Source organism: Leopardus geoffroyi, chromosome X (genome assembly GCF_018350155.1).
Source record: "Leopardus geoffroyi isolate Oge1 chromosome X, O.geoffroyi_Oge1_pat1.0, whole genome shotgun sequence".
Taxonomy (NCBI): domain Eukaryota; kingdom Metazoa; phylum Chordata; class Mammalia; order Carnivora; family Felidae; genus Leopardus; species Leopardus geoffroyi.
This window is the reverse complement of record NC_059343.1, coordinates 88903206-88918005: the sequence shown is the minus strand read 5'-3', so window position 1 is coordinate 88918005 and position 14800 is coordinate 88903206. Positions and strand designations below refer to the sequence as shown.

At 39.4% G+C, this 14800-nt stretch overlaps 1 protein-coding gene across 1 annotated transcript in view; it reads right to left on the bottom strand.

Moving 5' to 3' along the window:
- Positions 1-14372, bottom strand: part of MID2 (midline 2) — a 134275-nt gene extending 119903 nt beyond the window's left edge. The window contains exon 1 of the mRNA XM_045473113.1: positions 14300-14372. Within this exon, the coding sequence (XP_045329069.1) occupies positions 14300-14348 (49 nt within the window). The 5' untranslated portion in view covers positions 14349-14372. The remainder of the gene's footprint in view (positions 1-14299) is intronic.
- Positions 14373-14800: the final 428 nt, after the last annotated feature.

Genomic DNA, 14800 nt, shown 5'->3' with positions numbered 1-14800 from the left:
AGCAAATTCGAGTGGTTCATAACCTTTCCCCAATTCTGCAGGCTGTCTAATATTTAAGAATATGTACATTGGCTCTATGGAAGAAGGGATAAGAACCTACACTTATATGTTCTAGATATATATTCTATCAAAAAATAGAAGAAATCAAATTGCACAGCCCAGAGGAAAAAAAAAAAAGAAAGAAGGAGCAGTTTCAACACAGTCAGACACACAGGAGAGATCATGGAAGATCAGGATGAGAGTAAGCTTTGGATTTAGCAATTACAAAAATTTGTGTCCTTGGCAAGAATAATTTTGGCAAATTGGTAGAACCAAAGCCAAAGTATAGTACATAAAGAAGTGATTATAATATATTGTAGATAATGGGAGTCAGATTATCTTACTGTTGGTGAAGAAAATTAAAATATGGAAAAGGAGAAGGACAGAATGAATTCTGTGGTATTGAATTGGAATTGAACCACCAGTGTGCTTTTATGGTTTTTAATATAGATAGATACAGAAATAGATCTAGCTGCAATGCAGGTATTCATTTATGCACATTATATGCATATACATATGTGTGTAGGTGTATATACATACATCTATTTCATAGTTCTGTGATGCTCTACAGGGAACGAGCACAATAAACACCCAGATCTTCATTCCTAAATGACATTCTTCACCAAAAGGAACAAGATTCCTTGGAGATATGACTAATTTCAGGACTAGGATAAGGAGTAAGATGAGCTGGGACTATCTTGTTTGTGAAAAAAAGTAACAAACTACTCAAGGAGTGATAGGAGCATGTCAAATTGATACTATAGCCAGCATGAAGAGACTTTTGCTGGCCAAATCTGGGAAATTTGAGCATTAAAATAAAGTATCATAATAAAAGATGATAAGCCTTTGCAAAATATAGGAATCTTTAAGAAATAAACAAATGGAAGAGAAGAGAAAGGTCATCTTTACAATAATAATAAATGTAGGAGGGGCGCCTGGGTGGCTCAGTTGGTTAAGCGTCTGACTTCAGCTCAGGTCATGATCTCACAGTTTGTGGGTTCGAGCCCCGTGCCAGGCTCTGTACTGACAGCTCAGAGCCTGGAGCCTGCTTCAGATTCTGTGTCTCCCTCTCCTTCTGCCCCTCCCCTGCTCATGCTCTGTCTCAAAAATAAATAAAAACATTTTTTTTAAATGTAGGAGAACTGGTAAAATTAGCAGGGGGGGAGAGCATTTGGCCACCACTTGTTTGGAGTCATCAGTGTATTACAAAACTAGCAGAAGAAAGTTTGAGGAGTAAAGATATTTATATATAGTTTTGAAGTGTCTCCCTACTAGATATCTATTAGTAGAATAGGAAAAAATATAGTAACTTTATAATGGAGAAACCCAGCAAATGGGATCTTAACCAAGTGATCAAAGTTAACGTGACCAGCAACAGGTCAAATCAACATCCTGAGGAGATAGCACTTCTGTGACGTTCCTTCCACAAGTGCATAATCTGAATCTAATCATGAGGAAAATTCAGATACTCTCACATGGAAGGACACTCCATAAAATAGCTGGTGCATACTCTGCAAAATGGACAATGTCAGGAAACACAGGACTGTAGAACTATTTCAGATTAAAAGAGACATGAAAGCTGAGTGCTACTCATGAACCAAAATTTCTTGCTATAGAGGACATCACTGAGTCAACACATTCAGTGAAAACTGATTTCGGAATTAGGTCTGTAGCTTAGTAAATTCCTGATTTTGATCATCATGCCTTGGTTGTGTAAGACAATGTCCTTGTAATTAGAAAATATATTCTGAAGTATCAAAGGTAAATAGCATCATGCCTGCAACTTACTCTCAAGTGGTTCAGAATAAAAGAGTGTGTGTGTATGTGTGTGTGTGTGTGTGTGTGTGTGTGTGTGTGTGTGTGAAAGAGAGAGACAGAGAGAGAAACAGAGGGGGGAGGGAGGGGGAATGAAGGAGGAGGAGCTGGGGGTGAGAGAAAAGGATGAAGAAATGTGGTAAGATGTTAACATTTGGGGAATCTGGGTAAAAGGCAAAATGAGTTTTTCTTTAAATCTCATTGCAAGTTTTCTGTAAGTTTGAAATTAGATCAAGATGATAAAGAATTAAAAGAGAAATAAAGAAGTGATTCTGAGATGAAGAGGTGGAGACAGCAATGCCTTCTCCACTAGTTTTACTTTACTTTCAATGAGTTTGCCCATGAGGACAAGCCCAGATGAAGGACAGTGGTGTAATGGTTGCAGCCACTGCTGTTATACAGATGGGACAGATGTGTGCCAGTTCAGATCCTCAGGGGAAACATTGAGTAGAAATAGGGTAAAGATACAGAAGAGAGGGGATGTTGCTGGCATGGGGCACATTTGTGGAGCTCCACATTGATGGTGCATTAGTCTTAGGAGAACAGATTAGATCCCACTTAAGGAAGAAACGGTGGTATTGTGCATATATAAGTAAGTTTGTATGTAAGGAGCTGGTGTGAGAGATTGCCCTCCTGATAGCCGATGGTCTTTGATGGTAGGAAGCAAAGTCATGCACAAAGCGTGAGGAGAGAGGTACTTACTTCAGAAAGTAGTATATAGCCAAAATAACTCTTCTGAGGAATGAGAGAGGGAGCTAATTAGGGAAATGGTGAATTACCCAGTATTGCAGAGGGTCCAGCTGAGGTTCAGAGTAGTTAGAGTCCAAACACAAAAACCAGCTTCTTTGGAAAAGAGCAAACACACTGATTGACTCACACTCAGTAGATGATGTTGTCCTCCTACTCCACAAAGTTAGTGCTTCAGCATTCACATGGATGAACCACCAGATTCTCAGTTCCTCGACCTAGCCATCTCCCATGCTTTTTTTTTTCCTTCACTCCAACTCAGCCACCTATTCCTATGGCTACCCCTGGACATTATCATCACCAACATCCTACCACCTCTGCCATTTTTATTTGAAATGTCACACTCCTCTGCCAACCATCCTTACCACCGATACACACACACACACACACACACACACACACACACACACACCCTCTCCAAGACCTCCTATCTGTTGGCCATCACTCTTCACAATATCCATCAGCCTCCATTCTGACTTTATTTCATTCCTTAGCCAGTCCTGAATCCATGTTTCATCCTTGCAAATACAGTCAATTCCCTTGGTCATCTCTCCCTCTGTTGAAACTCTCTTTCTGGCCAAACTCCAATCTCGAATGACCTCTGCCATTTGCCTTCTTGGAGACTTCACCCAAGCAGGCGGCTGAATAGTGCAGGGGGGTATCACATGACTAAGTTGATCAGTTTTGCTTTAAGTTTGCAGACTTAAACTTTGAAAGGGCACTCAAGTCCATCCATTGTGCTCTGAATCCTGTCCCTTTTCTTTACCTCAAGGAATCTTCTTCAGTTATCTCCTTCCTCTTCTGCAACACCAATCCTTACCTCTCCTTAGGATCATTTCCATCAAAGATCAAGTGTGTTCTAATACTGCTGATCTTAAAAATATACATTCTCCCTTGTCCATATATCCAACTCCCATCCCGTTTATCTATTCCTGTTGATAGCCAACTTTTCATATATACAGCTCTCTACATATGCTGTCACCACTTCTTGCCTTCCCATTCAATCCTCAATCCATTGCAATCAGACCTCCACCTCTACCATTCTACCAAAACAGCTCTTGTCACCAATGACCTAGATATTGCCAAATGTAATAGGCACTTACCTGTCCTCATTTTACTCATGCTGCCAGCAACATTTAGCACTGTTGGCCACTCCTTCCACTTGAAATACATTTCTCTCTTGCCTTTCTTGACACCACAGTCTTGTGGTTTTCCTCCTAACTTCTTGGCCACCATTCACTATGTTTTGCTATCTGTTCTTCCTTTAGTTAATTTTTAAATATTGATATTCTTCGGTGATCTGTCTTATACCTTCTTCCCATTTCATGCTATATTCTTTCACTGGGTAATCTCAGCCATTCCCCTAAATCTAAGTGCCCTTTTTCCTGGCAACCCCCAAATAAATCTCCCAGTTAGGAGTTCTCCTATGGGTTCCTGTTGTCCACTTGACGCCTATATACAGATATCACGCAAATATACCACATTTGACATCTCCAAAACAGAAGACTGGATTCTCCTAATCATTTCCTTACATTCAGCAGAGAGCACCACCATCACTCCTTTGCCTAAACCAGAAATCTATGTCATCTTTGATTCTTCCTTTTCTCTTATCCTGTGCTTCATGTCTCACTCATCAGCAGGCTGTTTCTTCAAAACGTATCTGAAAGTTAGCCACACTTCTCCATCTTCGTTGTCACCACTGTAACCTGGCTACTTTCAAGGCTAGCCTAGATTGCAATATGACCGAATTTCTCCACTTGCATTTCTCCCCCTCTAATCCTTTCTCCCACAACAGCAAAAGTGACCCTTTCAAAATGAAAGATCACACCACTACATTGTTTTAAAACCTTCGGTGCACCTGGGGAAAAAGAAATAAAAATTCTTGACCACCTGGCTATACCTTATGCAATCTAGTCTCTGTCTGCCTCTCTGGCCTCATCTTCCTTGTTTTAGCTTCCCTGGTTTTCTTTAAGTGTTTGGAACACACTTAAGTTCCCTCTTTGTGTCAAAGTCTTTGAACTTGATGTTTCTTCTGCCTTGTACACTATTACCACCATTCCTTTGTGTCCTTTAAGTGTGAACTCAAATGTCAACCCCTTAGAGATGATGTCCCAGGCTAGTGCCTCTAAAGTATGTCCCCTATGTCACTCTTCTTATCCTCTTGTTTGCTTCCTTTGTAGAATCTAACATGATTTATAATTATTCTATAGATTTACTTTTTTTGTCTGTGTCCTTTGGGCAGAATTCAGTAGGGAAGGCTCATCTCTGCTCCACATGGTGTCAGATTGGGCAGCTTGACTGGATCTGGAGTATCCAAGATGGCACCACTCACATGACTGGAGCCTTGGCACTGGCTGCTGACTGGGGCACCTTAATTCTTTTCCTCATGGTCTTTTTTTCCAGCTGGAGAGTTTAGACTTCTCTAAATAGCAACCATGTACTAAGAGGTTAACTGCTAAAACAAAAGCTGTGAGATCTCTTAAGGCCTAGCATTGATGGTTTTACAAATAGTTCTTATCCCATTCTGTTAGTTAAAGCAAATGACAAGACCAGCCCAGATTGGAAAAGAGAGGGGACAACTCTACCTCTTGATCGGAAGAGTAGCAAAGTCATGTTACAAAAAGAACATACTGGATGAGAGGAATTATTACAGTCACAAAATCTATCACACTCAGTATCCAAATGACTTACTCCTTCACCTCTTAAAGATTTTTGCTCAAGTGAGACCTACTGAGCATTCTATATTCCATTGCAGTCCAACCTTGCATAGTCCTTATATCTCTTCCTTGATCTATTTGAACACTTCAGAGCTTATCACCATCCAACCTACTTATTTTACTTATTTCTTTTCTGCCCTCTCCTTTGAAAACACAAGTTCCATGAAGGCAGGAATCTTTGTCCATTTTGTTCATTGCTGTATTCTCAAAACCTATAGAGTGGCTGACACATAGTAGGGACTCAATAATTATTTATTTAATGAATATGAGTTTTAAAACAGTAAAAGTCATGGGGCGCCTGGGTGGCTCAGTCGGTTAAGCGGCCGACTTCGGCTCAGGTCATGATCTCGCGGTCCGTGAGTTCGAGCCCCACGTCGGGCTCTGTGCTGACAGCTCAGAGCCTGGAGCCTGTTTCAGATTCTGTGTCTCCCTCTCTCTCTGACCCTCCCCCATTCATGCTCTGTCTCTCTCTGTCTCAAAAATAAATAAACGTTAAAAAAAATTAAAAAAAAATAAAATAGTAAAAGTCAGGGGCGACTGAGTGGTTCAGTCCATTGAGTGTCTGACTCTTGATTTACACTCAGGTCATGATCTCGTGGTTTGTGGGTTTGAGCCCTGCATCAAACTCTGTGCTGATAGCATGGAGCCTGCTTGGGATTGTCTCTCTCCCTCTCTCTCTGCCTCTCTGGGGATAGCCAGTTAAAGTTCCAAGGGAACTGGTTTTTTAATCTGGAAAATCGGTAAAGATGAAGATTTCATTGGCCAGATACACAAAGAAATCCAAAAGCATCAAGTGGATAGCAAAACTATCTTTCAGAGAGGAGATGATTTAATTGTCGCATTATATATCCATTCCAGCTATCCCTGGATTTAGATCAGAAATTGTTCCAGTGTCCTATCCTTACCCAGACAAGCAGATAGTTCCTCTAGGACAGAATACAGCAAAGAATCCAAATATCAGACTAAATATACATCCCCTCACCCCACAAAGGAAGGTGTTCGTGGTACTAGCACCATAGAAAAACCGATCAAGGAACACAAATCAAAAGAAAATGGGCTGAAGTTGAAAGGGTTGTAGGGAAGGCAAGTCTTAGGTAAGAAGTGTTTAATCTAGCAAAGCCTTCGATATTACTAGAAGAGACACAGATAAAATAGTCTGCCCCCTTTTCTCTGTCCACCTCCAACAAGCTTTTTATTCAGCATGATCTTTTAATGTTTATTTATTTTGAGAGAGAGGGTATGCATGCAAATGGGAGAGGGGCAGAGAGAGTATCCCAAGCAGATTCTGCTCTGTCAGCACAGAGCCCGACTCACGAACCATGAAATCATGACCTGAGTCAAAATCAAGAGTCAGACACTTAACAGGCTGAGCCACCCAAGCACCCCTATTCAGCATGATTTTTTTTATTTTGTTTTATTTTTTTAATGTTTATTTATTTATTTATGAGAGACCGTGCAAGCAGGGAAGTTGCATTGAGAAGGGGGAGCAGAGGATCCAAAGCAGGCTCCACACTGACAGCAGAGAGCCCGATGTGAGGCTAGAACTGATGAACCATGGGATCATGACTGGAGCTGAAGTCAGACACCTAACTGATTAAGCCACTCAGGCACCCCCAGCATGATTTTGTAACAGCTTTTATTGAGCTATGTCACATACCATACAATTCATCCATTTAAAGCTTTTGGTATATTCACAGACCTGTGCAACCATTACTACAATCAATTTTAAAACATTTTCACCACCCCAAAATGCAACTTCATATGCATTAGCAATCACATTTTCCACTTTCCCCCAAATCCTGGCATTCATCTACTTTCTTTTATGGATTGGCCTACTGTGAACATTTTATATAAGTGAAATCATATAATCTGTGATCCTTTTTGACTGGTTTTCTTTCACTTTAGCATAATGTTTTCAAAGTCCGTTCATATTGAGTCATGTATCAGTTCTTCATTCCTTTTTACAGCCAAATAATATTGCTTCATATGGATATATCACATTTGTTTGTCCATTCATCAGTAGATGGACTATGGGTTGTTTCCACGTTTTGGTTATTATAATTTATGGTACTATGAGCTCTCATGTACAAGTTTTTGTGTGGACATGTTTTCATTTCTTTTAGGTATACACTTAAGAGTAGAATTGCTGGGTCATATGGCAATTTTATGTTAACATTTCAAGGAACTCACAGACTATTTTCAAAGCAGCCACACAACTTTATATTCCTATCAGCAACATACAAAGGTTTCAATTTCTCTATATTCTTACCAACACTTGTTATTATCGGACTTTTTGGTTATAGCTGTCCTAGTGTTTGCAAGCTAGCATCCCATTGTGGTTTTGAGAGCATTTCCCTGATGGCTACTGATGCTGAGCATCTTTTCATGTGCTTATTGACTATGTGTATTTCTTCTTTGGAGAAATATCTATTTACATCCTTTGTCCATTTGTAAGTTGAGTTATTTGTTTTTTATTGTTAATTATAAGACTTCTTTATATATTCTAGATACAAGTCCCTTATTAGATACGTAAGCTGCAAAATTTTTCTCCTATTATTTGGATTGTCTTTCTACTTCCTTGTTGGTGTCCTTTGAAACACAAAAGTCTTTAATTTTGATAATATCCAAATTATCTATTTTCCCTTTGGCTATTTGTGCTTTTGGCATCATATCTAAGAAGCCATTGCCTAACCCAAGGTCTTGAAGATGTATGTCTATGTTTTCTTCTAACATGTTTATAGCTTTAGCTTTTTAAGTCTTTGATCCATTTGGAGTTGATTTTTGTACATGGTGTGTGGTAGGGGTCCAATTTTATTCTTTTGCATATGGATATCCAGTTGTCCCAGCACCATTTGTTTAAAAGGCTATTCTTTGGGTAAATACCTACTGGTGCAACAGCTGGATCATAGGGTAGTTCTATTTTTAACTTTCTGAGGAAACTCCATACTGTTTTCCACAGTGGCTGCACCAGTTTGCATTCCCACCAACAGTGCAAGAGGGCTCCCCTTGCTCCACATCCTTGCCAGCACCTGTTGTTTCTTGTATTGATTTTAGCCATTCTGACAGGTGTGAATGATATTTTATTGTAGTTTTGACTTGTATTTCTCTGATGGTCAGTGATGTTGAGCATCTTTTCATGTGTCTGCTGGCCATCTGGATGTCTTCTTCCCCCCACCCACCTCCCCCCTGGTAACCAACAGTTTGTTCTGTATAGTTAAGAGTCTGTTTCTTGGTTTGCTTCTCTTTTTTTCCCCTTTGCTCATTTTATTTTGTTTCTTAAATTCCACATATGAGTGAAATCACATGGCATTTGTCTTTCTCTGACTTATTTCATTTAGTGTAATACTCTGTAGCTCCATCCACGTCTTTGCAAATGGCAAGATTTCATTCATTTTTATGGTTGAGTAATATCCCATTGTACATATATACCACAGCTTCTTTATCTATTCATCAGTCGATGGACACTTGGGCTGTTTCCATAATTTGACTATTGTAGATAATGCTGCTATAAACATTGGCGTGCATGTATCCCTTTGAATTTTTATTTTTGTATTCTTTGGGTAAATATCTAGTAGTGAAACAAACGGATGGTTACCAGAGGGGAAGTGGGTGGGGGATAGGTGAAATAAGTGATAGGGATTAAGGAGGGCACTTGTGATGAGCATAGGGTATTGCATGGAAATGTTGAATCACTATATTGTACACCTGAAACTAATATTACACTGTTATGTTAACTAACTGGAATTTAAATAAAAACTTGTATTTTTTTTAAAAAATTTAATATTTTGTTATTTTTGAGAGAGAGAGAGAGAGAGAGACAGAGCATGAGTGGGGGAGGGGCAGAGTGAGAGAGAGACACACACACAGAAACCTAAGTAGGCTCCAGGCTCTGAGCTATCGGCACAGAGCCTGATGTGGGGCTCGAGCTCAAGAACTACCAGATCATGACCTGAGCTGAAGTTGGACGTTTAACCGATTAAGCCGCCCAGGTGCCCCTAAATAAAAACTTATAAAAAAGAAAAAATAAAATGCTATTCTTTCCCCCATTGAATTGTTGTAGTTCCCTTGTCAAAAAAAAATTTGACTGTAAATCTACTTCTGTACTCTCAATTCTATTCCATTGATGTATGTCTATCTTTATGCCAGTACAACAGTCTTGTTTACTATATAGCTTTGTAGTAAGTTTTGAAATCATGAAGTGTGAGTTTTCCAACTTCTTCTCTTTATGATTCTTTTGGTCATTCTATTACATTTCCATATGAATTTGGGGGTCAGCTCATTGATTTCTACAAAAATCAGCTGGGATTTTGATAAGAATTGCATTGAATCTATAGATCACTTTGGGAGTTATTGTCTGTTAGCAATAGTAAAAAGTCTTTCAATCCATGAACCACAGGATATTTTTCAATTTATTTCCATTAATTTCAATTATTTATTTAATTTCTTTCAACAATATTTTGTAGTTTTCAGAGTATACATTTAGCACTTTTTTGTTATATTTTTTCCCTAAATATTTTATTATTTTTGATTTTCTTATACATGAAATTGCTTTTTTAATTTCATTTTGGATTTTTTTATTGATAGTTCATAGAAGTGCAATTGATTTTTGTATATTGATTTTGTATCCTGCAACTTTGCTAAACTATTAGCTCTAATAGTTATTTTTTGTGGACTCCTGAGTTTCTTTTCTTTTCTTTTTTTCTTTTTATTTTTTTAAAAAAAATTTTAATGTTTATTTATTTTTGAGAGATAGAGAGAGACAGAGAGAGAGCGTGAGCACGGGAGGGGCAAAGAGTGAGGGAGACAGAATCTGAAGCAGGCTCCAGGCTCTGAGCTGTCAGCACAGAGCCCAATGTGGGAGCCCACGAACTGCAAGATCATGACCTGAGCCGAAGTCATACGCTTAACCGACTAAGCCACTCAGGTGCCCCCTGAGTTTCTTTATATAAGATCATGTCACCTGCAAATAAGAATATTTACACATATTCTTCTCCAATGTAGGTGTCCTTGATTTTATTTTCTTGCCTAATTGTCCTAGCTTAAAACCTCTAGTACAATATTGAATAAAAGTGTCTTGTTCCTGGTCTTAGGGGTAAAGCTTTCAGTCTTTCAACACTGAGTATGTTAGCTGTGGGGTTTTCATAGGTGCCCTTTTTACATTTTTTCAATGTTTATTTTTGAGAGAGACAGAGAGTGTGAGCGGGGGAGGGGCAGAGAGAGAAGGAGACATAGAATATGAAGCAGACTCCAGGCTCTGAACTGTCAGCACAGAGCCCTATGCAAGGCTCAAACCCACCAATCGTAATACGATCATGACCTGAGCTGAAGTTGGATGCTTAACCGACCGAGCCATCCAGACGCTCCTATAGATGCCCTTGATCAGAGTGAGGAAGCTCTGTTCTATTCCTAGTTTTTGAGCATTTTTATCATGAAAAGGGTATTGAATTTTTTCAAAAGCTTTTTCTGTGCCTATTGAGATGATCATGTGACTTTTATCCTTTATTCTATTGATGTATTCAGCATGATTTTGAAGAACTTGGTGTATTGTAAACACTACTGGAGGAGTCTTCTAGCCATACAGTATGAACGTTCCTTTACTTAACCAAAAGTATGCTTCACAAGACATTGCTAAATGCTTTCCCTGAATCTAGGAAAAGACATCTTGGGAGCAATACAAGTGGGGCCACTAGGAGGAGGGGTTGAGAGATATGCCAAGATATTCCTCCAGAAACATTATGTAATTAAAAACAAATTCTGGATCCCACGACTTTCAAAATCTCTTTTTCCATTTCAAGGAAGTTGTAAAAGGGAGATCATAAGATGTTGGTAAACTCCATTACTGTATGCAGAGTAAATTATGTTGGCCAGAAATCCATGTCAGATGCTCCTTTTTCTCCCACAAAGTCAAGATAAATATGGCTGGATGGTATTCGTGTTGAGCCTGAGTGATACTGGATATCAAGGCAGAAAGGACAACACATTCAAGAAGCTTGCTTGGGGGAGAGAGAGCTCAGATACGATGTAGTCAGTGGGATAATTTCTAGAGAAAAAGGAACGTCAAAGAGAGGTTTGGACCTAATGGCCTGACTGAAGGTAAGCAAGGGCAGGAGACAATGGAGTACCCTGATGAAGGGCACCAGCTTTGACATAGAATCGCTTGCCTTGAACCCCAGCTCTGCCGCCTGCTAGTTGGTGACCTTACTTCTCCAGTCTTCAGTTTCCTCACTTATGTAACAGGCACAGGGTTGTTGTGAATAAATGGGACTGTGTTTTAAAGCCTCACCCAAAGTGCCCAGTGCATAATAGTCATTCTATAAAGAATTGACATTCTTTTTCCTCTCTTATTCAGGCAAGAATTTTGTTGACCAGAGAAGAGTACCTCAGGTCACAGGGTGAAGGAATCAGGAGTAAGAAACTGATTTTTACTAACTTTCCAGATGTAAGGTCATGAACCCCGGAGATAGATGCTTGAGCTCTCAAGGGAGAAACTTAAATCATTTACACAAGAATAGAATCAAGAAAAAGTATTTGGTATCAGAGTGCTTTCAGCTGCCTGTTAACAAGCTGGCTTACACAATAAAATAATGTCTTATCTCACACAATAGGACATTGAGACACAGTGCGTGCTGCAAGATTAGTTGATTTCAGAAGCTGAATAATTTCTTGAAGGATGCAGTTTCTTCGGTCCCTCCTTTTACCGTTTAAAGTGTCCAGTTCTTCCTGGGGCTAGTTTCTGTTGTGATTATAAGGCTGCTTGTAGCAATCCTTCTATACATACTTATTCGCATCCAGTGGGAATGACAGAGACAATCTCTCCTTCACGCATAAACTAAAAATGCTTCATTTCACTTTTACTGGGGTCCCCATTGATCATCGTCCACCCCTGAATTTATAAATAATGATCATCGCAGGGTTTGTCAACCTCTGGTCGGCTTAAGCTGGGATTCCTAAACCAATCACCAGCAAGAGGGAGGGAATTGCAACAACTAATTCACACTAATAACGGTGTCTAGGCCTTCTGGGCCCCAGAAGAAGGATGATCACTGCAGTGTGAAGCAGAACCCCCAGGCAACTGGCAATGGAAATGTAGTGTGAGGAACAAACTTTAGTGATTTTAAGCCACTAAAGTTTTTTAGATTGTTACTGCAGTATAACCTGACCTATGTCATGTAACAATAGAAAAAGTAAATAAAATGTTGGGGTGCCTGGGTGGCTCAGTCGGTTAAGCATCTGACTTCGGCTCAGGTCATAATCTCACGGTTCATGAGTTCAAGCCCCGCATCGGGCTCTGTGCTGACAGCTCAGAGCCTGGAGCCTGCTTCAGATTCTGTGTCTCCCTCTCTCTCTGCCCCTCCCCCGCTCACACTCTCTCTCTCATAAATAAATAAACATTTAAAAAATTTTAAAAAATAAAAAGTAAATAAAGTGTAAACTATATTAAGAAGATGGAGAAAAGTTCAAATGTGAGTGTAAGTGAACTAAACACTCATCTATGAAAGCAAGAAGTCAATAGAAGATGTTTAAAATGAAAATAAATAGTATATATAGTCATGGTGTTTTAGAAATATGGAAGAAACTACCAGGAAAGAAATGACAACAACCAAAAAACTTGCTAAAAAAAATTAAGGGCTCCTGGCTGGCTCAGTTGGTAGAGCATGCGACTCTTGATCCCATAATGAGTTCGAGCCCCACATTGGGTGCAGAGGTTACTTAAAAACAAAATCTTTAAAAAAAAAAATAAAAGTTATTGACCAGGGAAAAGGCCTGGGATAGGAATAGGTGGAGAAAGAGGATTTTTGTTTCATTATAAACTCTTCCATATTTTTCTTAAAATTTTTTTAACATTTATTTATTCTTGAGAGACAGATCACTAGCGGGAGAGGGGCAGAGAGAGAAGGAGACACAGAATCCAAAGGAGAGTCTAGGCTCTGAACTGTCAGTGCAGAGTCCGATGCAGGGCTTGAACCCACAAATCATGAGATCATGACCTGAGCTAAAGTCAGACACTCAACCGACTGAGCCATCCAGGCACCCCATTTATTCAACATTTACTGAGTGGCTCTACTGTGCAAAGTGCTGGGTATACAGAAATAAACTAGACACAGTTCTTGCCTTTTTCTTATGTTTTAAAGTAATGTGCTTTTATTCCTTTGATATATATTTGTTAATTTTCCATTTATTTGACTTTATTTGTCAAATATCTTTAAAAAATCATTTCAGGCCCTGGAAACATGACTATAAAATCCAACTGAAGTCTTCCTGAAATGGAAGTTTGGTTGACTTGGATCTTACATACCTCATTTATTCCTAAAGAACACTTCACTTTTGACCACCAGATGGACAAATTGGTAATCTGACAGCCAGCTTCAAAATTAAGACAAGAACAAGAGAATGTTTTGGTTTGTGCCATTTAATAACATTTCAGAGAGAAAAAAATACATCAAAAGGGTCTCTGCTCAGCAAGTAATTTAAACTTGTTACAAAATGGGTTATGTGCTGACCTGGTGGTGCTCCTTAATAGACTTTTCTAGGGGCCAGAGCTGCAGGTTTGTCATTAGTGGATTTCTCTCCTGTCATAGGCTTCTCTAAAGCCTCCTCTACCAGCATTAAAATCTTCATGAAACTCGTCTCTTACCTGGCCCCCACGTCGGGGATGGCCATACTGCCTGCCCTCTCTAAAGCCTAGATCCCAATCTGTGCGGATAATACGATCATCTAGGCGGGTCCCGTTTAGGCACCACATGGCATTTTCAGCCGCAAATCTGTTATGGTATTCTACAAGACAGAAACCACATGCCATTTTCTTAATTTTATCCAGGCCCATAAACATATTCTTGACATCACCACATCTACTAAAGAGCTCATATATTTGCTCTTCCGTAGTATAAAAGGAAAGATCCCCACATAAAGTGTGAAGCTTTCTTTCAGTAATTTCTCCTGCTCATCATTATTGCCACCGAACTGCTGGTCCCGGTACTCACTCAGCTCCAATGAGGGATCGCTGCACAGAAGTCTCAGGTCATTGGACATGGTGCCTAATGGGCGCCGTGAGGGCAGTGGCTTGTGGTCCATCTTGGCAGCAGTGACACCGCTAACAAAACCCTAAATTAAATTGTTAAAAAAGTAAAGTTACAAGGAAGGAAGCAGAAACACAAACCCGGTATATTTAAGAGGTTTGTGCCCTGATGCATAGACACCTCAGCTCTTGACTATGAGGATCATGTCAAGGCAAACTTAAAATAGAAAGTTCCAGGCCCCAGGAGCAAGGTCATAAAATGCAACTTTGCAAGTCTTCTTTAAAGGGATGTTATGGTGCCTTTGATTAACTCAGATCTTACATACCTAATCTATTACCAAAGAACAATTTAATAACAGAATGCTATGGAAAAATATGGCACAAAACGGTAAAACAGATCAAAGTTTCATGGAGAATGAGCACTACTATCATTCGTGATCAAGGACTAGGCATCAGGTAAATCATA